The sequence below is a fragment of the Hirundo rustica genome, chromosome 4 (genome assembly GCF_015227805.2).
Source record: "Hirundo rustica isolate bHirRus1 chromosome 4, bHirRus1.pri.v3, whole genome shotgun sequence".
NCBI lineage: Eukaryota > Metazoa > Chordata > Aves > Passeriformes > Hirundinidae > Hirundo > Hirundo rustica.
In genome coordinates this window covers 38,146,363-38,168,039 of record NC_053453.1, presented here as the reverse complement: position 1 = coordinate 38,168,039, position 21,677 = coordinate 38,146,363, and the positions used below count along the sequence as shown (strand labels likewise).

Genomic DNA, 21,677 nt, shown 5'->3' with positions numbered 1-21,677 from the left:
CAGGTACTGCAAGGGCAGGGAAGAGGATGCAGAGCATCCCCCGGAAATTACTTCAATTACTTATTTATTATCCAGTTTCATCAACTGAATAGTAAGTTACTCAGCTGAAAAATCAGGTGTCATAAGGAATCCCTTTTCTTTAGTTACGAGCACGGCAGTACCCGAGGCGTTTATTTCTGGGCGCGCACTCCCTCCCACACGAAGCGGAGGGAAGTTCCGCTCGGCCCGGCAGCAGCGCCCGTCCCGCCCCTTCCGGCGCGCGCGCGGACATGGCGGCCTTGCCCGGGGAGGAGGCCGGGCCCGGGCCGGGGCCGGGGCCGAAGCAGAGAGAAAAGCAGAAGAACAAGAACAAGAAGAAAGCGGAGCCAGGTGGGGGCGGGACGCGGGACCGTGCGGGTCTGGCGGCTCACCGGAAGGGCCTCGGGTCCCTCCGTGGGGCGTTGCGGAGGGTACGGGCGGCTGGTGGGTGCTTGGGGCCGGCAGCGGCGGTGTCGTGTTGTGGTGTGCCCGCCCGCGAGGTACTCGGCTTCCTCGCCTCAGTCTGTGCCTTGATCCTGTGTAATATACTTGCCAAATCATCTTGTGTATACCAGATCAATAACGTATATCTCGGCTGCGGATTTTTTTTTTTTTTTATTTAATATATATATAAATAGTTCAAAGCAGTAATTTTTCTAAGGTCAGAAGACATGCAGATTGCACTCAACAGTGTATTAAATCAATCTTCTTATAACAATAGCTTTTTTTTTTTTTTTTCGTTTTTAATAGCAGTTGATGAATCTGAACTTCTCACTGTGCCAGATGGATGGAAAGAGCCAGCCTTTACGAGAGAGGATAATCCCAAAGGACTGCTGGAAGAAAGCAGTTTTGCAACGTTGTTCCCGAAGTATAGAGAAGCGTACTTGAAAGAGTGCTGGCCACTTGTCCAGAAAGCACTGGGTGAACATGTAGGAACTCTTAATAAGTGTGATGCTGCACTTTACCTTTTGGGACATGCAGGTCGTACTTAAGCTAACACAGATAGTGCAGGTTGCTTTTCTCATACTGTATTTATAAATTTCTACTGTGCTTGCATTTTGAATTAACTGTAATTTTTTGTCATCAAAATCGGTGAAGAACTGTGTACCAGACTTGCAGTTCTTTACAAATGCTGTCAGCAAAATATTTGCAGCAGCAAATATCTCTTCTTTCAGGCACTGACAGCTTTGTTGTGCTTGAATTCAGGGAGATGAGAGAGGTGGTGCTTTGGGACTTGTGACACATACTCAGTCTGGGTTTTGTCTCTCTGTGTGTGAATGTTCTTAAGCTAAAAGTCACTTAAGAAATTTGGGAAAATATATCTGCATTCTATTAGTTAACTGTTAGCTGCCAAAGCTGAATTATGATATTGACCCAGTGTTTCTTTTCAAATGTTGCAGTATGTGAATGCAGCGCTGGATCTAATTGAAGGAAGCATGACTGTCACTACCACTAAGAAGACTTTTGATCCATATGCGATCATTCGGGCTAGAGACTTAATAAAACTTCTGGCAAGAAGCGTTCCATTTGAGCAGGTCTGTAATAAATCCTGAAAGTTTTTATCCATCACAATGCTTATATTTTGTCTTAAATTCTATCCTAATATTATGATAGAATTTTGGGATTTTTAAATTAGTATTTTATGTAGGTATAGATCAGGTGATAGAAATCTCTTTATCATCATTTAGATAATTAAACATCGTAGAGTGCAGGTTTTCACCCCCTTAATACTTATAAAATACTTTGTTTTAAAAACGCAGGAATTTCAAGTGAGTCAAGTAAAACAAAGTATATATTTAAAGTAAATGTATCTGAAAGCAAAGGGAGAAGAATAAACTGAAGTATTCTCTTGACTTTTATGTGTAATGCATTTGAATTCAGATGACATTGCCTGCATCTTTTTAGGCAGTTCGTATCCTTCAGGATGATGTTGCATGTGACATAATTAAGATAGGCTCTCTGGTGAGGAAGAGAGAGACTTTTATAAAAAGAAGAGCACGGCTTCTTGGGCCGAAAGGATCTACTCTGAAGGTATTTCTTATAGGTGTAGTAACCAGAAAATACTGAGACCCAAATTTGTGTCAGGCCTTCATATTACACTAATTTAATTTATTTTTTGGTGTAGGCCCTGGAACTGTTAACAAACTGTTATATTATGGTGCAAGGCAACACTGTTTCAGCTCTTGGACCCTTTAGTGGGCTAAAAGAGGTAAGATGAGGTAGATGAGCTATTTGTGTAGCAAACACAAACTTCTGTGCCCAGCTCGAGGGTGGGCAATACACAAAATCTGGCAACCTCGGCAGTATCTCACTGACTTTTCAGCTGTGTGTTAGTAAGCTACATTTACATGAATGTCTGTAGTATTATCTTAGCTGCTGAATTTTAAGATCTTTCTGTTTTGGAAGAAAAAGCATCTGTATATGTTTTAATAACTATGTGGGAGAAGAATGCTTGTCAAAAGCAAGTTCCTCATGACACCATAAGATCCACTGTAACATGAAGTAATGTTTGTGGGGCCTGCTGGAGTCTGTTAGAAGCATGACAATATTAATGGCATTTTTGAACTGCTGTTCCTTCCAGTTAACCCTGTGCTTTAGCTTTTTAAAGGCTGGAGTCAATGATGTTGGAGGTCTTCTCCAACCTTAATGTTTCTGTAATTTTAAGGCTTACTGCTTTGGGGAGGCAGAGGTGGGGAGAGGAAGCATGATATTTTATAGCTGCTATTTTAATTGATTAGCATGAGCTTTCTGTTCTTTTTCTTTTGTATTCAATACAGGTTAGAAAAGTTGTTCTGGACACAATGAAGAATATACATCCCATATATAACATCAAGGTTAGCATGGTCCACTGTGCCTCTTTGTTTACAAGAAGATAGTATTTCTTCCCAGAGGGTTGTATGTTAATAACTTAAATGTTTCTGTGTGGTAATCTACTTTTGAGAATTTCTGTAGTGTGCTGCTTTATAAAAACCACTGACTTTGATAGCCTCCATTTTACTAGGATACATTGCCATAACACCATTATGTCAGTATCTGCAAAATCAAAGGAAAAGTGTATATAAACTTCCCCCTTTGATTGTTGGCTTGATACTTGCTGACTTAAACTGAAGCACCTTCTCCAGTGCATTCTGTCCCTGTTTTGAGACCTCTTTCTGGTTCTGGTGTTCATAACTGAGCTTCTCTGCTCTTACTGGAGTGAGATGTGGAAGGTTTGGATGTAGCATATTCCCTGTAAGAAAGTCTAGTGAAACTTCTCTTTTGGATTCTTTGTCTTCTACTGTAATACTCTTTTTTTAAAATAACTTTTTTGTGATGTTCTGAAAATACTGAAGACTTTGATGATCAAAAGGGAATTAGCAAAAGATCCTGAACTGAGGACACAAAGTTGGGAAAGATTTTTGCCTAAATTCAAGCGGAAGAACTTGAAAAAACGCAAGGAGCCCAAGAAGAAAAATACTAAGAAGGAGTACACACCATTCCCACCTCCGCAGCCAGAAAGCCAGGTCAGATGAAACTTTATTTGGTTATGCAAAAATATAGCACACCTGAAATTGTGTTCTTAAAAAGAGATGGGGAGGCTTTTTCTGTCATGTTCTGATTTCCTGATGCTACACATCTGGCTTATAATGCAAAATTAACTAAGGCTTCTTGCTACTTGTGTTACTCAGGTTGATAAAGAACTGGCAAGTGGTGAATACTTTTTGAAAGAAAGACAGAAGAAACGCAAGCAAATGGAAGAGATAAAGGTAAAGTTGTACTAATCCAAGGTCCAGTTAAAAAGCATTTGATTACTGACTTGGAATCTGATTTTTTTTTTTTTGTCCTTTTTGCTATGCTCTATTGCTACCTGACCATTTTATTGGTAACTTCAGGCAAAGCAAGCAGAAGCAGTCAAGAGAAGACAAGAAGAAAGAAATAAAGCTTTTATCCCACCAAAGGAAAAGCCAGTTGTGAAAACGAAGAAAGGTAACCATTTTTTTTCCTGTTCCTAAAACATTTTGTTGTCAATCTCTAGGCTGAGTGATTTTGCAAATACAGCCTAGGGAAAAGAAAAGTAATGAAAAAAATCCTGGTGAAACTGTGCCTAGAGTTGCCAGGGACAGTAGAAAGATCACCTTGCCCATAAGTCTACACCTATAAAATGGCAATTCTCCATTGAAGAGTCAATCTCAATTGGTTGTTCTAGCTTCATCAAATTTTGCCTTTCAGTTTTACAGTGAAGCTGCCATGACTTTTACATTCAAGTAAACAAAAAGCAATACTTGAAAAACTTATATCTCAACTTTGGTACAAGATAGGGTAAATAGCTTTTCTAAAGGTTAAAATAAAACCACACTATGTGCAGAATAAGAGCTTATGTTCTCAAGTGATTTATTTTTTTAATGCACTAGAGAAACAAGTCTTTAGTTCTGGTTATGCTTCATATTCATAGTATTAGATATAATAGTAGCTACACTACCTACATATTATTACATTATATATTGCACAATTTCTTATGAACTTTAAGGTTTGTATTTCTTGAAAAACATGTGTTTTGTAGTGTTGATACAGTACTTTTTTTGTTGTTGTGATGGCAGTAAATTTCCAGTGATTCGGAAACTGTTTGTACTGTGGCTCAAATATGGTGCTTTTCTCACTGCTGTGTGTTTTAAGCTGAAATCCTTCTGTCTTCCAGGAACAGATGACAAGAGTAGTTTGTAGTTAGATTTAGGAATTAACTGTGTGAGATAAGAAGGTTAGATCCAAACTCGTGGCTTGTGCTCAAAAGAGAAAAATACCATCACCTGTGTGAACGTATTAACTTCAGTATTCTGGCACTCCCTGTGGAAGTTTTTAATAAAGGTTTTCACACAGAGGTCAAAGATCTACATCATATTCCCCCAACCCAGCCTTCCTCATCCTTTGTCTGACAGTGGCCATTAATGGATGGCCCTGGAGAGAGTATAAGGATGCGATAGGCATGTTTGGGATCTTAGCACTTTAGTTATTTGCAGAGAGACAAAATGCTGTAAAAGCTTCTCTGCATGTAAGCACTCAGCAGTTTATTTCTTTTCTTATGGAAGATCAATCAAGCCTGTGTCTAAGACAGTGTGTATGTAGTAATTTCAGAGGAGTTCATCTGTGTTCTGGGGAGTGGATGATAATAGTTTGTATGTCTGTAGGGTATGGCATCTGTGTTCAAAGTTGTTGTATGGGATTTTTTTATATAATTGTTCTTCAAATTCTGCTGAATGAGATTTGTAGATAATGCTAGTTTAAACAAAAATTATTATTAGAATAATCTATAAAATCATTAGTGAACATAAAATGAGTCCTAACCAATGTCACAGGATGCCGTTTACTGTGTTTATATATTAAGTTTTGTAGACTGTTAACATTTTTCAAAAGTAAAATTCATGTCTGTTATCTTTGCATTTTTTACTGTATAGCCTCCACTGAGAAAAAGATTGATATTGAAGCCATCAAAGAAAAGGTAAAGAATGCAAAGAAGAAGAAATTAGGAGCACTTCATGAGGAAGAAGTAAAGTTAAAAATGGCAGCAGATGAAAAGAAAAAAAAGAAAAAGAAGTAATTCACCACCCAAGATGTTTACTTGTCACTTCTGATAATGAACATTTTTACACTCAGAAGATGGGAGATTTTTTGCTGTCTGTATAATGTGGACAAGAAAAGAATAAGGAGAAAGATCATCCTCTTTTCTTATGTGCAGTTTAATTAGTGCATCTACAATAGCTGTACACACTTGGCGAGGTTGGTGAAGAAAATCTGTGCTCCTGTGTTGTTTGAGAGTGTAAGAGAATGTATTTGGATAACATCCATCTGTGTAAAGGGAAGGTTTCACAAGAAACATTGAGGAGTTTGATGTGGAGTGTTAAACATTTGGGTCAGAAAACTCTGGGAATGTGAAAGCTTAAGGTAATGGTGCAGTGATAACTTTTACTAAACGGAGAAGATTTATTACTGTATTATGCTTTTATTTTTGTAAAAGCTGATTATTTTTGTGTGTCTTGTCTCAGTGTTAATAAACGATTTTAATACAATGTTCTTAAATCCTTAGTTAATCTACTGCAAAACTTCAGTTGTGTTGTCCAGGAAACAAACTCACATTTTCAACTGAAAATAAGACAAACCATAATCTTCATTGCATACCAGTAGTAAGCTGTCATTTATTAGCATTATCCTGATGGGTTTTTACACAGAATATAGTACAAAGTGTCTTCACATAGGGATTGTGCTGCAGGGAAAGCAAAAATATTTCCTTCTTGCAAGAATGTCTTAAAAATTTGTGTTCTTCCTCTTTTTTTTTTTTTTTTTTGAGAGAGATTTACCCTATTTTAAAGGAAGTTCAGAGGTTTTTCAATTTCCTGAAACTGAAATGTTGTGAAATAAAGTGCACCAGCAGAGCAGCTGTTGCTTATTTCATACATCTAAAATTACAGAAACAAATGTAATGAAGAGGTGATAGAGCCACACTAATTTCATGACTCAGTGCTTTTGCTGGGATTTGGAATTTTGATCACTGCACTTGGCAGTGGAAATGATGCAGCTCAATGCCTTTTAGGTTAGTGACCTTTTACTTGAAACTAGTAGGTGAAAACACAGCCTTTTTTTTTTTCTTCTCTCTCTCTCTCTCTCTCTCTCTTTTTTTTTTTTTTTTTTTTTTTTTTTTTTTTTTTTTTTTTTTTTTTTTTTTTTTTACGCAGATAAATAGGAATTGAGAATATGATTGGTTAGAGAGCCAGTATATGTGCATTGGGACATAGCTGCGGTGCTTGCCCTCTAAGCAAGTGGACCTTTCAATTACATGAGCAGTTCTTGGCACTTAATTGTTAAGGAAAAAATACCCCCCATCTTAGGGACTGCATTGTTCATAAGAGGCAGTTTCTTTTGGAATCAGTCAGGAAATATTATTCAAGTATCTTTCACTGAGAACACAATGCATAAGTCACAGGCCACCCATCTCAGAAACTAGTGATTTGATGGGTTCAGTGATACCAGCACTACGAACAGCTTTTTAGAAACACCAACTGGTGTTTGGCAGTTGACAGAGTAAAGGGGAGACCAAAGTTTAGGGCTTGGTGGGTAGTTCAGACCTCTCACGTAGTGAAAGGGCTAATTTCAACCCAAGACACTGCAATACTTCTGTTTAAATTCTTGCTCTCACAAACGTGCTTCAGCAGAAGAGTGCAGAGTGAGGACCCACTAAGGAGGAGTATGACAAGCCAAGGAAGGAGCATGAGTGTATTATGGGAGGGAGGGTCCTTGGTTCTGATCTGAACTGCATCAGACCCTTTTTATGTCAGGAGTTGTACACATTCCCCTGCCTGTTTAAAAAGTTAAAAACAAGTGTAATGCTGTTTGTCTCACGCTGGTCTTTTAGACTGGCATATCATTTTAGGAATCTGGCTGTGAAAGTATCCTAAAAAAAAGGGAGTTTCCAGCTGCATCAGCTAACTTCTTGGGTGCCTGAGTTGCAGTGTAGGAAAATGTAGCTCATCTTGGGGCAGCCTGGCTTTATGTTTACTTCCATGGAACTGTGATTTTTTAAAACTAGGACCTCCAGCTGAGTAATTTATGTAGCTTTTACATGACATCTTTCTCTCCAGTATAATTCTTAGTACACATCAGGAAATGTTGTCCTATTGTTATGGGGTGTAAAGGTAAGACGTGGTGTTTAGTATTTCTTGGTTGTTACTGTTGACAACTTTCAAGGATTGTTGGTAGAATTACTTAGACTGGAAAATCAAGAAAGCTTATTCCTATAGGCAAGCAAAAGGATTTGTCTGCCCAAGAGTCTGAATGGAAAGGGGCTGCATGGTGTCACTTGCTGGTGCTTTGTTACATCTGTTTTCTGACAAGAGCATGGCAGTTGTGTAAAATGTAAATAATAGAAAATAAAGTGGGCTTGGAAGAGTGAAGGGTTTTTTTGTATTTTCAGACCAGCTTGAACTACTGCAAATTATCTTCTTAAACTGATTTTAGAGTTTACAGACTTGTAAAAATGTACCTGTAGTCTATTTCTCTATCAGTGTTTTGCATTTATCATATGGAATTCATGGGAATATGCTGTGTGGACGATTCAAAGTGGTTTGATTAACCGGAGCTAAATACCTGGATTTTTTTTTATCCTTAAAATGACAAAGATGCTTTTTTCCTCTTGACTTCTTGATTTTCAGGCTTTTTTTTGTTGTTGTTTGAAACATTGTAAACTTTGGGGGTTTAATCCCCCTAAGCCCACATTTTTTTTTTTAAGGAAGGTCTTTCTTAGGATTTCCTAAGAGCTGCTTAAGTGTATAGTTAAATGAAAATGTTAACATTTTGAACTTCAAGGTCTCTGTGTTGCTTCTCTTTCTTCTGGAGACCACTCATTAATTAAACTTAGCAGGGGAGAATTCCTGCTGAGCTCATTTGAAGCTCCCAGGATACAGCAGTGTATCTGGTTCCCTTCCCTGCATTCCTCTTTCCAGTAGTAGGATATTATCCACATGGGGAGTTGAGACCATGCTGGGTGGTCTCTGTGGAGCCCTGAGCAGGAGAGTGCTCACACATTGAGCCCTGCTGCCCACGTGCCACTTGCCAGCCGATTTTTAGATGGAACTTTGCAGTACTTGGAGCTTGAGGCTTGGGTTTCACGCAAGAGCGTCTGTGAGTGGGCAGTCGTGGCTATGCAGGCTCCAGCAGTCAACAAAATAAGATGTATAAAAAGATGTATCAAGCATGAAATTCATAATTTTGTCCCCAGCCATATTTGCATTTTTAAAAACTATTTATTCAAGGAATGCTGCAATAGTGAAATAATTCTAGTACAAGTAGTACTAGCAGAAAACTGTCTGGAAGTGAGAAATGTTGAGGCCCAGTTCCAGCATTTTCAGTTAAAATCAATGCCAGTACTAAGAGCAGGAGTCAGGGTCAGGAGTAGGCATGCAGAAACACTGACAGGTGTTGTGGTGACAGTACTGCAGAAATGAAAGGGCGAGGGGAACTTTCCAGCTTCCTCTACAGCACTGTGTGCAGAGGGACATGGTGCGGAAGCTTCTAAAAGTATAGATAGGGATTGCTGTGGTCCAGCTGTGAGTTTGTGCAGCTCTGCTGCTTCCAGACTCTGCTTGAGCTGAGTGTGGCTGGTAGAGAACATACCAAGCTGAACACAGCAGCTGTCCCCGCAGCCTTCTGACTGCTCCAGATGTGCAGGTTCCAGGAGATTTGTTCTTTGGCAGCTGTTGAACCAAAGGTGTAACTATAGGCACAGTGTGATTTTATTTGGAGTTCTATTTTTCTCAGCATTTTTTCTAGTGTTGTGCAAGTTGGAGCTGAATCTGGGGTTATTTTGTGCACCAGCAGTTAAGCTTTAGCTCATGTTGCAAATTCATGATTGCCATACACAGGAAGCAGGAAATAACAATTTAACAGTTTATTGTTTGAAACAGCAGTAAAACCCCTATGCTCAAAATAAAAAAACCCCAACCAAAACCAGACAAACAAACAAACACACACCAAAAACAAAAACAAACAAACAACTAAAAAACACCACAACAGGAAAGAGTGCAGTGATACATAATCATGTAAACACAGGTGAAACTGTTTAGGCACAGATGCCATGAGTTTAATAACAAATTCTAAGCAAAGTGAAGTATCAATGACAAATACTCTGTGAGACTGGGAAGTGGTGCCACAGGATGCAAATGCCAGAGCTCACAGGGATCCAAAAATTCCTTTAAAAAATTTTAAATTATATAGGCCACTCTGCATCTTGCTGTAGGAGCGCCCAAGGTAAGAGTGCAATCGGAATGGGACAGGTGCATGCTCTGCCTGTGTCTTGGCTGGGGCCTGGCTCCTGGGCTGGACACTCTCCAGTCCTTCCTAAAGTGTGTTGGGCACCTGCCTGCACCTTAGTATGCTGCCTGGACAATGTGCTCCTGTTCCCACCAAATCACATGCACACTGCTGCACTTTAAAAATATTTTAACTTTTAAAACAATCTTAACATCTAAATTTATTTTAACTTTTAACTGATTCTGAGCAATGAAAAATCTGCTTATCAGTGCTTGTAACTACAACCTGCAATGAAGATGTTATTTCTGTACTTCTAAATCACCTGTTGATGCAAACAATGTCTTTACCAATGTTTGTGTTGCCTGTAACTTATGTGGATGGAAGAGGTGAATTGAGCCAAGTGCTCTTGTGGTCTTCTACATTTGTGTTACTCACTGGCAGGTACTATAGACCGATATTTCGGTAAGAGCCACGTGGCCACACATGCCAGTATAAAGAGTAGTGATCTTAAAGCAATAATGGAGATGCAGATCTCATCACATGCAGGTCTGTCCCACTCTGGATGCCACCTGGAATCCTCTGTAAAAAAAAAAAAAAACTCACTTGTTTTCAGGTATAACTGCAACAATGGCAACAAAAGGACACAGTAATTCCAGTGGTACTTACCGATGACTTTGTCACGCTCTGCATTTCCTGGACATAGAAAAGTAAACATAAGTGCATTCATAATTTAGAAATAATTTGACTCTAACCAAAAGGGAATGAAATACGACCATCACAATGGCCTTATAAGTACAGCTGATGTGTTTCTTCTCAGAAAGAAGCAAAGACATGCTGACTCTGGGAGAGCCCTGCAGTGACTCTCATGACTCTGCTGAGGAGTGGCTTATCACACCTTTTTGACTTCTACCACCAGTGGCTGGTGTAGAGAGCACACCCCCATGGGTGTGCTTCCCAAGATCACTTTGGCTTTTGCCCTTTGCCCTGTGTTTTGAGAGCCTGCAATTAACATTAAAGAGCCCCATGAATCCAGCACTCCCTTACACTCCTTAGGTACTCGTGTTTTAACAGCATCTTCCCACTCCTTTAATTCACCAATGGTTGTGTGCTGGGGAGAAGTGTGACCATACCCTCAGCTCCTCACAGGCCTATGGCCACAGCACAGTGCCTCATCTTTATGGAAATTTTAAGTCTCCTTCCCTCCTGACTCCATGCAGCCATTATAAAGCCAAGTGCAGGCATATCAGAAAGGCTGCCAGACTTGGGTTGAGCACTGCATCTCCATGAAGGATCTTGCATGTCAGCCTTGCTCTCTCCCAGTGCTTACGGGAAAGCAGATGGCCTGGCTGATGTTCACTGGAGTGAGCAGTTTTGGCAGTGCCTGCTGCTCTTCCCACCTGCAGTGGCATGACAGGGGCAAAGCTTGCTTGGACCTGCACCACCTCAAGCCATAGCTCACATATCAGATAATAACTGGGAGCCCCCAGGACAGGGGAAGGTATCCCATTCCCTGTTTTCTGTTTCTGCAAGCAGTAACTTCTGGCAGGTGTAATACCACCTTAAACTGCAGCCACCATATCTCCTGTAACACACCCTCCAGCACCTGAAGAGCAGACCCCATTCCATCACTCCCCAAAGTAGGCTCCTTCTACTCTCCTCCCCTCACGTTGTGCATAACTACCCAGTTGGCTTCTGACTGCAGTTTTCCAGCCTATATTTAGGAACAGGAGAGTGCTGTGCCTGTGTCCTGCCAGTATCTTTTGTGTGCTCTTTCCCTTTCTACATGTGCTTAGGGAGGATGTCTGGTTGTCTTCTACTTACGGCACAGCAGGCCGGCACACTGATCACCACCACACTCGCTGCATGCTCCTCCTGTCTTGTATGGGCGCACTGGGTAATTCCCCCTGCAAAGGAAAAAAGCACTGCTCTCAAACAGCCCTTGGGAAGGCATTAATACCTACTGCTAATTAGGTTTTAACCCGAGGTTTTTTTCACTTGTGTTGATAGAGTGATGGTTTTTTCAAGAGTCCCGTCTGAGTGCCCAAGACACGAAGTGAAACAGAAGAGATTAAGTGTAATGGGACACCCTGTTGTTTAGGAACCTGGAGACAGCAGTATTGCAAACCTGGGAATTAAAGCAGTCTCAAGAGTTGGGTAATTTGTGTGCAGTGAGACTCTGGACTCTCAAAGTTCACTTTGGCTATGGAAACAAGAGCAGGTTCAGTTACTGCGTATGTATGTGTGTATTCAGCCTTGAAGAGGAGTGCTCTGGTGTTGGAGAATCTCTCATAGGTGGTGATTTCACCCATTTGTTGGTTAATATTTTAGGAGTGACGTAGGTCTCTCTCCTGCTCCCTCCCTCTGCCTCCCTCTGGTATGAGTGGAACCTCTGTCCAGGCAGATACTGCACCAAACACAGCTGAGTGCTTTGCTCAAAGCCTGGCCAAAGCAACACTTAGAGCATGCCTCAAACTGCCCATGAGCACAGAGAGGGATTTTGTAAGCATGAAATCTTAGCAGTGAGATGAAACTTCATGGTAAAAGCTCATTATTTTCAGCAAGGTGAGGCTTTCATTGCTTTGTCTAAGCTGAAGAGTTCATTCACTTGAGGAAACTATGTATGCATCCTGCCGGGGGTCTTGGTAGAGCTGAAACAAAGCAATGCAGCTGCTGCTTCTCAAAATCAACAACTGGATGTGAGATAACTCCACTTGTTAGCATGCAACTAACCATTTGTGGTGCCCTCACCCAGCAGGGAAGGGCTCAGCTTTAAAGCCCCCTCTAGAGCCTCTTGCCTCTCCAGGGAGACCCCTGCCTGCTTTGCTGGGTGCTGGTGAAGGCACCACTCCTCTTCCCCATGACAACACAGGGCAAGAAATCCAGTGCAATTTTGGCCCTCTGCACATTTGCTGTGGGGCTTCTGGGGAGTGCAGCAGCTGTGTCATTTCAAGGTGTCTAGTCAGGGGTACATATTCATCCAAAGATGAGGCATGGGCAAAAAGAATGCCAAATTTGCTTGAGTTCAAGAGCGGCCTGGCCTTGGCCCAACATGGTATGCATGGAAGGCTTTTAAAACTGCATTTATACTGTGGTGGTATTAATTATCTGGAGAAGAGAATAATACATCCACCCTAGCTAGATATCCTACTGACTATGCATATAAAGGACCTCTGGATCAAATTTGTCTTGAGCAGCCCCAGCCTCATAAGCAGGCCTCAGCGGCTAAGACTGCAGGCTGCCAGCACTGCACATTTCAATGTTTATCCAAGCCATTGACTTAGGGGCTTAATTCTTCAGGCACATGTGGGAATATCTTCAGACTTAGGGTTTGCACCTTGGCAACTGTCTGGGGCCATCTTGGCAATCAGGAGCAAGGGATTAACTTTCAGATGATCACTTCAGTATTTTCATGTCAACTTCTTATATTTAATCCTTTCTTCCAGTCCCACTGCTTTTTGTCTCCAATATATAGCACTCATCTAGCAAATAAGTAATAATAATTAAAAAAAGCTGGTTGAACAAAAGTGCTCTTTTTCTATTTTGGAGACTATTTCCTCCCACAAAAAGCAGGACTAAATTAACTGATCTAATAAATTTGCATGTTGTAGAAGGGAAGGGGTAGGACCCATGAAATATTCGTAACAAAAAACCTTACGGTGGCCCATAGTTGCAGACGAAGTGTGCTGCGTTGAGTATGGAAGTGTATGTCACCTTGGGACAGAAGTGGACTGCACAACCAACCTTGTAGCTTGTAGCCCAAACTACCTGCAAAGACAGATGGATACACTGGTAACAAAGGCTTCCATCAGCACCTGAAGAGTTAGGAGAAGACCTCCTCTCCTGTTTTATCACGTACAATGGGATGAGGAGGACTCCTTTGGCAGGCTTCACAAGGAAAAGCAGTAGTAATGGATGTCAAAATCATAGTTTGTTCTGAAAAAAGACTGATTACTTTACCCACTTCACCATGTATTTGTTAAAACTATGCAGAAAGAAGACTGAACTAGCTGCAACATGTTGTTTTCTTTTCTTGCAAAGGAGAAAGGCAAAGTTCATCTCCGTTGTTTTGACCTAATCCATTAGCTTTCTGTCTTTCCTGCTGCAGGACAAAGAGTTCATACCTGTGCAGAAAAGGCTGCATGATCTACTACAGCTCTTATGAGGGCTGGCTGCCCCTTTACTAAATCCCATGGGGAAGTGGCAGAAGGCACTGGTGCTTTGGGAGGAGGGTTGTGTCTGGGCTGCAGTCCTGACTTTTAGTATCATGGCTGTGACTAAGATAATCTAGGGACAAAGCCATTACTTCATGTACTGACCCTCTCTCTACCAGAAGCTTTCCTGTTGGAGCCAGCATCCTATCAGAGTGCAGCCAGATGATGCAGTTCTGAAAAAGTAAGTCCCATGAGAGCAGCAGAAGGGAGACAAGGGCACAGCAGTACTTGAGGGTGATAAAACAGCAGAGATGACTGACTACATGAGCAATATGGAAGGACTCTGGCAACTTAGAACATAAATACATTTGTCTTTCCACTGACTTAAAGGAGAGGCCTAGCCCTTTCGGTTTATGCCTGTTTGGTACCAGCTCTGGGAAAACGGGGCAGCCCTCAGGCTCCTGAAGGTCTTCTCAGTGCAGTGGCAGAGCAGAGGTTGCTCCTGGCACCAGCCGTAGGTAACTTAATTCCTCAGGACTTTGAAGGACTGAATAAAAGCACCTTCCCTATCCCAGGAGGCCACTAACTGAGCAGTGATTTGTAGTAACTACAGTAATTGTGCCCTGGGTAAATTTTCTCCTCCACAGTTGGGAAGAAGAGAAATGAGGAGTTCCCCAACAGTAAAGACCCAAAGATACCTCCTGAGGCTGTCAGATACATATTTTCTAGCTACAGTCACTATCACTGCTAACTCCAAGTGAGAATAATCTTATTTTTTTATACTACCCCCATGAAACTGCATGGGCCACTCCTCTACAAACACCATGGTCAACAGCACTGTACTTTAGTGCTAGGTAATGTGTGCTTCTGTGCAGTTTCCAGGTGCTGACTCTTGCAATGTCCTTGAGAGCAAGCTCAAAGAGCAGCACAGTCACCTCTCACAGCTCCGGCATCCAAGTATCTTCTCTGCACACAAGTTCAGAAAGCCCACCAGCTTCACCTCATCTACTCAAGTCCTAAATGCACATGTGTATCTCTGCAAAAAATATTAAATAGCCTCAGGTCACAATTTAACCCTAGAACTGCTGTTGCAAGCTGTCCTGCTTTCCTATAGCTGTGGGTAATGACAGCAGGGTTTTATAGCAGTGGCAGTCTTTTTCCTGACTTTGGGAATAGCACTTGGACAAAGTGCACACATGATGTTTGCACAACTGCAGACATCTCTTTTCATGATGGTACTTCTCCAGCCCTTGGCATTTGAAGTCTGCCTGACAGAGCTGGGACCTCATTCCACTCACACACTATAGCTCACAGCCACTGCCATTGCCTGGTTTTTGGCCACTGCTTGGCTAATCTGACTGCTTGATGGCTGCACTATTTTCATCCAAAAAGACCCCCAAACTGCCACATTTAAAGTAATAATACAGTGACTCTTTGCCTCCCATAAATGGGAACATAAGAACATCTTGTGCACACAGACATATAGCAAGACTAAAGAACCTGGAAAAGTTCACTGAATCTTCAACAGAAATGTAGAGGTTTTGTATTAAAATGGCAAAGCTGGTTCATGGTTTAGACAGAGAAATGCAATGCCTACCTGCGTATAGTGGCCACATACTTTACTGCACCCATTGGTGTTGTAAGTGTAGTATTCAACCTCGTGGTACCAAGAGGCTAAGGCTGCTTTCACGGTAAAGACAGAAATTGAGCCCGTCCAGATGTTTTCTCCAACATATTTAAATCTGGGGTGAGTTTTCCCTTTCTCTTTGAGGTAGATATTATGTTTAAATACGCATTTCTGTGCCCAAGCTTTGGCGGTCTTTGCCAAATCTGGATCCCAACTCTGCAAAATAAAGACAATTAAAAATCACTTTGTGCAGTAATTTAGAGCAGCTCTCAGGAAAAGCTGGGTCTCAATAGTGTAGATGCTTTGGGTTCATTCATTTTTTACTTCTGTAAAAAGTAAAAGAGCTACATGGAGTTTGGCTTGCAGGTTTGTTTCTGATTTGAACTTAAATTGCTGATTAAGCTTGAGGAAATTTTTGGGGTGGTGTATGATCTTGGCTGACTGGCTTGTTGGACACCAAGAGCTGTATATCAGGCAAATACAGTGTTTGTGGCACAATGAGCATTTCAAGGCTGTGCTGGCCATGATAGAACATTAATGTAAATGAAACTGAATTTACATGGAATCTGGCAAATGATGGTTATGCTTACCATATCAATAATGCAAAAAATCTTGTGTAGCCTTGTATTTGCTTAAGGCCGTGGCTTGCAGGTCAGTTCACAAGCACACTGTGATTTTGGGGACAGTTTAAACTCAACCCTTTGGTGAGCATCATTGTATTTGGTGGCTTGAAACATTAGTGCTGAATTCATATTTGTGGAATGACTCATTCACTTGCTATTCCATTTTAGAGGAAGTGGTTATTTAAGCAATTGAGTTATGTAAATGTCTTTTGTTTGCACTGGAGGTAGTGTCTGCTCTTGCTGGGTTTTCTTGTGCTCACACCTTGATTGAGCGATTACAGCATTGTACCTCCTGGTAGATACAGTACCACAAGTGTATGCTTGTAGTTCTAATTATACTTCGTGTTGCATAAATTAAGTTGTCCAGCACTGAACTATTTTGTACTGAAGTATTTAAAAAAAAGGAACTTTTTATTTGTCCTCTTCTGAATTAATTAAAGTAGCTTACTTGCTTCTGCAAATGATGAAAACTCCAAGGAAATTGTTTTGAATGCATCAGAAATGGTGAAGGAAAAGGTGTAGTTTACAATCTACCTTTTTGTAGATTTTTGCAGGTAGTTTGTTAGATTTTGTCTATGTTTTACCTAAGTAAGCTTTTTTGGTACCATAGCTAAGTCTGGAACAAGGTATATTGTTTACAATACCAGTTAGTAATTAAAAATCACAAGATCACACCAAAATGCATCTACAGAGATTTGAAAATATTTTTTTAACTTATGTCTTCCATTTCTTCCTTTGCTTAATGTTTGTGGAGGGTGTATTTTCTCACTGTGGTGGGGTGGGCACTGGCCAGGTGCCCACCAAAGCCACTCTTATCACTGCCCTCCTCAGCTGGGCAGGAGAGAGAAAATACCACCAAAGGCTCCTGGATTGAGATAAGACAGGGAGAGATCATTCATCAGTTATTGTCATGGGCAAAACAGATTTAGCTTGGGAAAATTAATTGTACTTATTACAACTAATAAAACCTTCCTCCCACCTCTGCCTTCTTTCAGGACGTAACTCCAGTCTTGATTTTCCACTCCCTCCTCCCCCGCCCCCCCAGCAGCACATGGGGACACGAATTGGGAGTTATGCTCTGTTCATCCAACACTGCCTCTCCTGCTCCCTCCTCAGGGGGAGGAGGACTCACACTCATCCTCTGCTCCATGTCCCTCCAACAGAAGACAGTCCTTCACACACTTCTCTTCCTTCTCATGGGGTATAGTTCTTCACAAACTGCTCCAGCGTGGTCCCTCCCTCAGGGTGCAGTCCTTCAGGAACACACTGCTCCAGCAAACTGTTCTGCCAGTAAACCTGCTCAGGGTGGGCTCCTCTCTCCATGGGCCACAGGTCCTGCCAGGACCCTGCTCCAGCACAAGTTTCCCACAGGGTCACAGCCCCCTTCAGGCTCCAGTGTGGGGTCCTCCACAGGCTGCAGTTGGATCTCTGTTCCTCCATGGACATCCACAGACTGGGGAGTCCCATCCTGCCTCACCACGGGCTGCACCACGGGCTGCAGGGAAATCTCTGCTCCAGTGCCTGGAGCACCTCCTGTCTCTCCTTCTGCCCTGCCCGTGGTGTCTGCAGGGCTGTTCCTTTCACAGGTTCTTACTCCTCTCTGGCTGCAATTGCTTGTGCACAACCTTTCCCCTTCTTGAACGTATTATCCTAGAGGCATTACCACTGTGGCTGATGGACTTGGCCTTGGCCAGCAGCAGGGAAATGGCTCTGTGGGACATGCGGGAAGCTTCTGGCAGCTTCTCATGGAAGCCACCCCTGTATGTCTCCTCTGCTCCCAAAACCTGTCCATGCAAACCAGACACACCCACAAAACTAGGACATAAATAATTTCGATAGGAACTCAGTATATCAAGTATTAAATTTGGGGCAGGAAGTCTTATTTCAAGTGAGCGGTTGGTATTTCCTTAGATACTTTTAAGGACAATGGATACAATCTGGCATTGTACAGAACTTATCCTCCAGTCCTGGAGGATAACTGTCAGTTAAGACAGAAGCTTCATTTTACATCTTGTCAAGGCTCTGAGATGATCATGATGAAAGATATACGATAGTGGGGGATACACCTTAGTACCCCATGGACTCTTTTTTTCCACATTCTGCTTTTTCCATGAACCTCCTCTCCTTCATCCTAGAGTAGTAATAGGTTTTAAGTTTGATAAAGGTATGCATAATACTAAGTTTAAAGTTGCACAGTAAATATAAATACACTTTCCATTTTGTGTGAATGCTTAAACTGGCTGACAGTGAAAAGCGATGTACAGCAATGTTCACAATGATCTTTAGTTTAACTGCAGTTACACTCCTTATTTGCTTATAATACTGCACTTTAACATCAAGATTGGACTAAATGCCATGGTAAGAAAATGCACAGGACAGGAAGATTTGCATATAGATATCACTGCTGTTTAAGAAAACAATACTTACATTTTTTCCCCATCATTAACTGCTTCTCAGTTTTCATTTCATAACAAGTTGCTTGCTGACTTAAGGAGGAAAAATTTAATGTATAATATGTGGAAAAGTGATGGAAGACAGCAGCAATTCAAAGGAGACTGTTGTGAAGCCCTGATGAAACTGGTTAGACTGCTGTTTTGGAGGAGTCTTAGAGCAGAAGTAAGCAGTGCTTTGGGTAGCTGAGAAAGGGTTCACATTTGTCAGGTAAAAAAATTTAGATCAATGTTTTAATTTTATAATACATGTTTTACAAATATCAATAGCTGAACTTTGTTACATGCAATTCAAGGTGTTTCAATTTTTCATTTTTCTTTTAAAAGCTACTTTTCCAAAATATGGGAACGCCCTGAATTCAATCTTATTTTTTTACGTATCTAGGTGGACAGTTACCTCCAGCAAAAAAAGAAGTTCCCTGCAAAACAAAAGCATGATCTTCTTTTCTGCCTTTTTGAAGTGCCAAAGGTTACTCAAAATACTGTTTCCAATTTCAATGCTTTTACTTTTGGAACAGATTTTATCATCACTGCTATCTCCACATTAAATAGTTCCTGGGAGAGGTCATATTTAAGACTAGGGGTTTTGCAGTGTTTTGAAAGAAACTTACCATGATTCAGTTTCTGGTTTAGATGCAATTTATTTGTCTCTTTCTTATATTTACTTTTTTATTATTATTTTTTTTTTTCTCCCAGATTTCAGTTCTTTACTTTTTCAAAAGAAGAAATTAAGCACAATTTAAAAATATTAATATTGTACTTTTAGCACATCCTAATAATATTTTTTTTGTTTAGAGCCAGTAAAGAAATGCAGAAAATAGAGTCCAAAGCAATATGTTCTGAAGGTCACGATGCACAGTTGAGGAGAGCTGATGTAAAAGATTCATTCAGAAGAGAAACTAAATAAGTTTCCTGTCGTCTCTGCAATTCAAGTTTGATTACTGTGCAGTTACCTCTCCCAAATGGGGCACTTATCTTTTAGTGTCTGACAACCAGAAATAGCAAATTAAGTTGTTTGTTGTTTTTTTTTTTTTTCCTAACTTAGTTGGGTGTTGCTAATTACAGCTGCGGCTGTGTCCTCTTCTGGTGGTGACCATGCAAGATAGTAAGAAAGCAAGGCAAAAAGAAAGAGCTCAGAATTAGGACAATGCTTGTGGTCCATTGAAAGACAGGCTGTGTTTTGCGTGGTAGCTGCAGATGTTGCTCCTGAGGTGCCCCGGGAGCAGGTAGGGGGCAGAGCAGTGGGGGACACGATTGTCTCCAGCACTCGATCCTGCTGCACTTGGTGCTTTTTCGGCTTTCCCTGCAGGCCCAGCCCCTCAGAACTGCCGCTCTGCTGGCTCAGTCCGTGAGAGCCTTGCTGAGAATGCTCGGAGAATGCTCAGAGAAAGCCTTCCAGCGCTGTTTGGCAACAGGATCTGCCCTCGCCGACTCGAGCATGAAAGTTGTGCTTAGATGCCCACAAAACCCCACACCTCCGGGTGGCGAGCTGCCTGCGGTGCCTCACAACGAGAAGGCTTCCCTCACGACACAACAGCGCTCGGGTGAGGGCTGGGCTCTTGGGCTTCGAATGAGGGATTTCAGCCGGAGCAAAACTGCACACATATCCAATTGCAAAAAGCCCCCCTGATAATTAGAGCCTTCTTCTCTGCTTTAAAAACCGGTCAGTCTTATACCCCAGGTTTTTGTAGGGTTGTTTTCTGATTTTTTGCTTTCGATCACAAAAGCAATTTTTGAAAATCATAAACAGCATCACAATGCTACAAATTTGTATATAAGTCATGAAGATTCCCTTACCATGTAAAGCATGTTGCTGGCTGGTGGATCCACTTTCGACCGAAGCAAGTTATGGGTTTGCACACATTCTTCAATAAACTTTGGATCTCGAGGATCAGGCAAGGTTGACGGTTTATAAGAATCAGAGGAATAACAAAAGAGTAGTAAAGCCAGCACACAAGTAGAAAATCTGCGTGCCATCGGGAAAGGGAGAAGAAGAGAGATGCTGCAAGCAGAGTCACCACAGCGGCTCTAGGGGCATGCCGGGGAACACCCACGGTCCGGAGCTGTGGTGCTGAAACCCGCCGGGCTCCCTCCGTTCCCCGGTTCCTTTGTAGAGCCCCTCATCAGCCTGAGGGCAGCTGGGCGTGGCCTGGCCCGCCCCGCCGGGCGGTGCGAGGGCGGGCGCGGCCCGGGGCTGGCGGGGGGCGGGCCGCTGCTGCTGAGGGGCCGGGCGGGGCAGCGCCCCAAAATCCAAAATCTCCTGGTGGAGACCCCGCTGCCTGCCCTGGTGCTGTTACTCGCTCCCTGTACTGTCCCTGTTCCACCGCAGTGGAACGCCGCCGGGCAGAGTATCAGTGTCGGTTCCTGCCCCCGCAGGGCCAGCGCTGAAAGACTCTTCATTTCTGCGGTTTGTGCACAGGCACCAGGGAAGCTTTCTTCAGCCAGTTCCGCCGCTGAGCACTTGCTTAAGACATAACACTGCAAATGTCATTAGCCCTTTCCTTACAGTCATGCTTTTCAACATCTGGTCTTCCAGCTTTCAAAGCAGAGCGTTTCAGCTGTACAAAGCAGTTTTAGCTCTACCAGCAGCATTTTGCTTGGAAGATTTTGTGGGCTGGAGTTACCTTAGCCATGGTAATTGAATACAAAGTTAGTCACAGGAAACGAGTCATATTTCAAGAACACTGCAATGACAATAAGGAAATTAAGCTACAAGTTCGCATTAGAGCTGTAGCAGCCTTGTCTCTTTCTTTTTTTTCTTCTTTCTTTAATTGTGGTGGGCAAGCATCTCTCCTGTACTTTAGACTTCTTTGTTACTATTTGTTTGTCCCCTGTAATCCTGTTCATAGTAATGTATAGTAAGTATGTATTGCAGGAAAAAAATTGGATAAATTTTCTTTTTTTGAGGAAACTAGATGCTGTTAGGGCTGTTGCTTTTTCTCTTTCTTTTCCTAATATGTTCCTTTAAACTACAATCAAATTGATATAAAATTAAACTTATTTATTTATTTACTTACTGGTCATTCAGTGTAAT

General features: G+C 41.8%; 2 protein-coding genes across 3 annotated transcripts; one reads left to right on the top strand and one right to left on the bottom strand.

Moving 5' to 3' along the window:
* Positions 1-243: 243 nt before the first annotated feature.
* KRR1 (KRR1 small subunit processome component homolog) lies at positions 244-6,059 on the top strand. 2 transcript variants are annotated; one of them, XM_040063300.2, is made up of 10 exons: positions 244-369; positions 769-947; positions 1,419-1,553; positions 1,924-2,049; positions 2,144-2,227; positions 2,796-2,852; positions 3,351-3,521; positions 3,687-3,764; positions 3,891-3,984; positions 5,448-6,059. In XM_040063300.2, the coding sequence occupies exons 1-10, from the start codon at positions 270-272 to the stop codon at positions 5,588-5,590; spliced, it is 1,167 nt and encodes a 388-aa protein (XP_039919234.1). In that variant the 5' UTR covers positions 244-269; the 3' UTR covers positions 5,591-6,059. The 2 variants fall into 2 exon arrangements, with proteins under 2 accessions (XP_039919234.1, XP_039919235.1); XM_040063301.2 differs by having other exon boundaries at positions 248-369; positions 772-947.
* Positions 6,060-9,415: 3,356 nt separating this feature from the next.
* Positions 9,416-20,766, bottom strand: LOC120751887 (glioma pathogenesis-related protein 1-like). The gene is made up of 6 exons (XM_040062398.2): positions 20,441-20,766; positions 15,541-15,786; positions 13,448-13,557; positions 11,614-11,696; positions 10,459-10,485; positions 9,416-10,371 (listed from the first exon to the last, which is right to left on the bottom strand). Exons 1-6 carry the CDS (start codon positions 20,618-20,620, stop codon positions 10,220-10,222), a joined length of 798 nt encoding a protein of 265 aa, XP_039918332.1. The 5' UTR covers positions 20,621-20,766; the 3' UTR covers positions 9,416-10,219.
* Between the last annotated feature and the right edge of the window lie 911 nt (positions 20,767-21,677).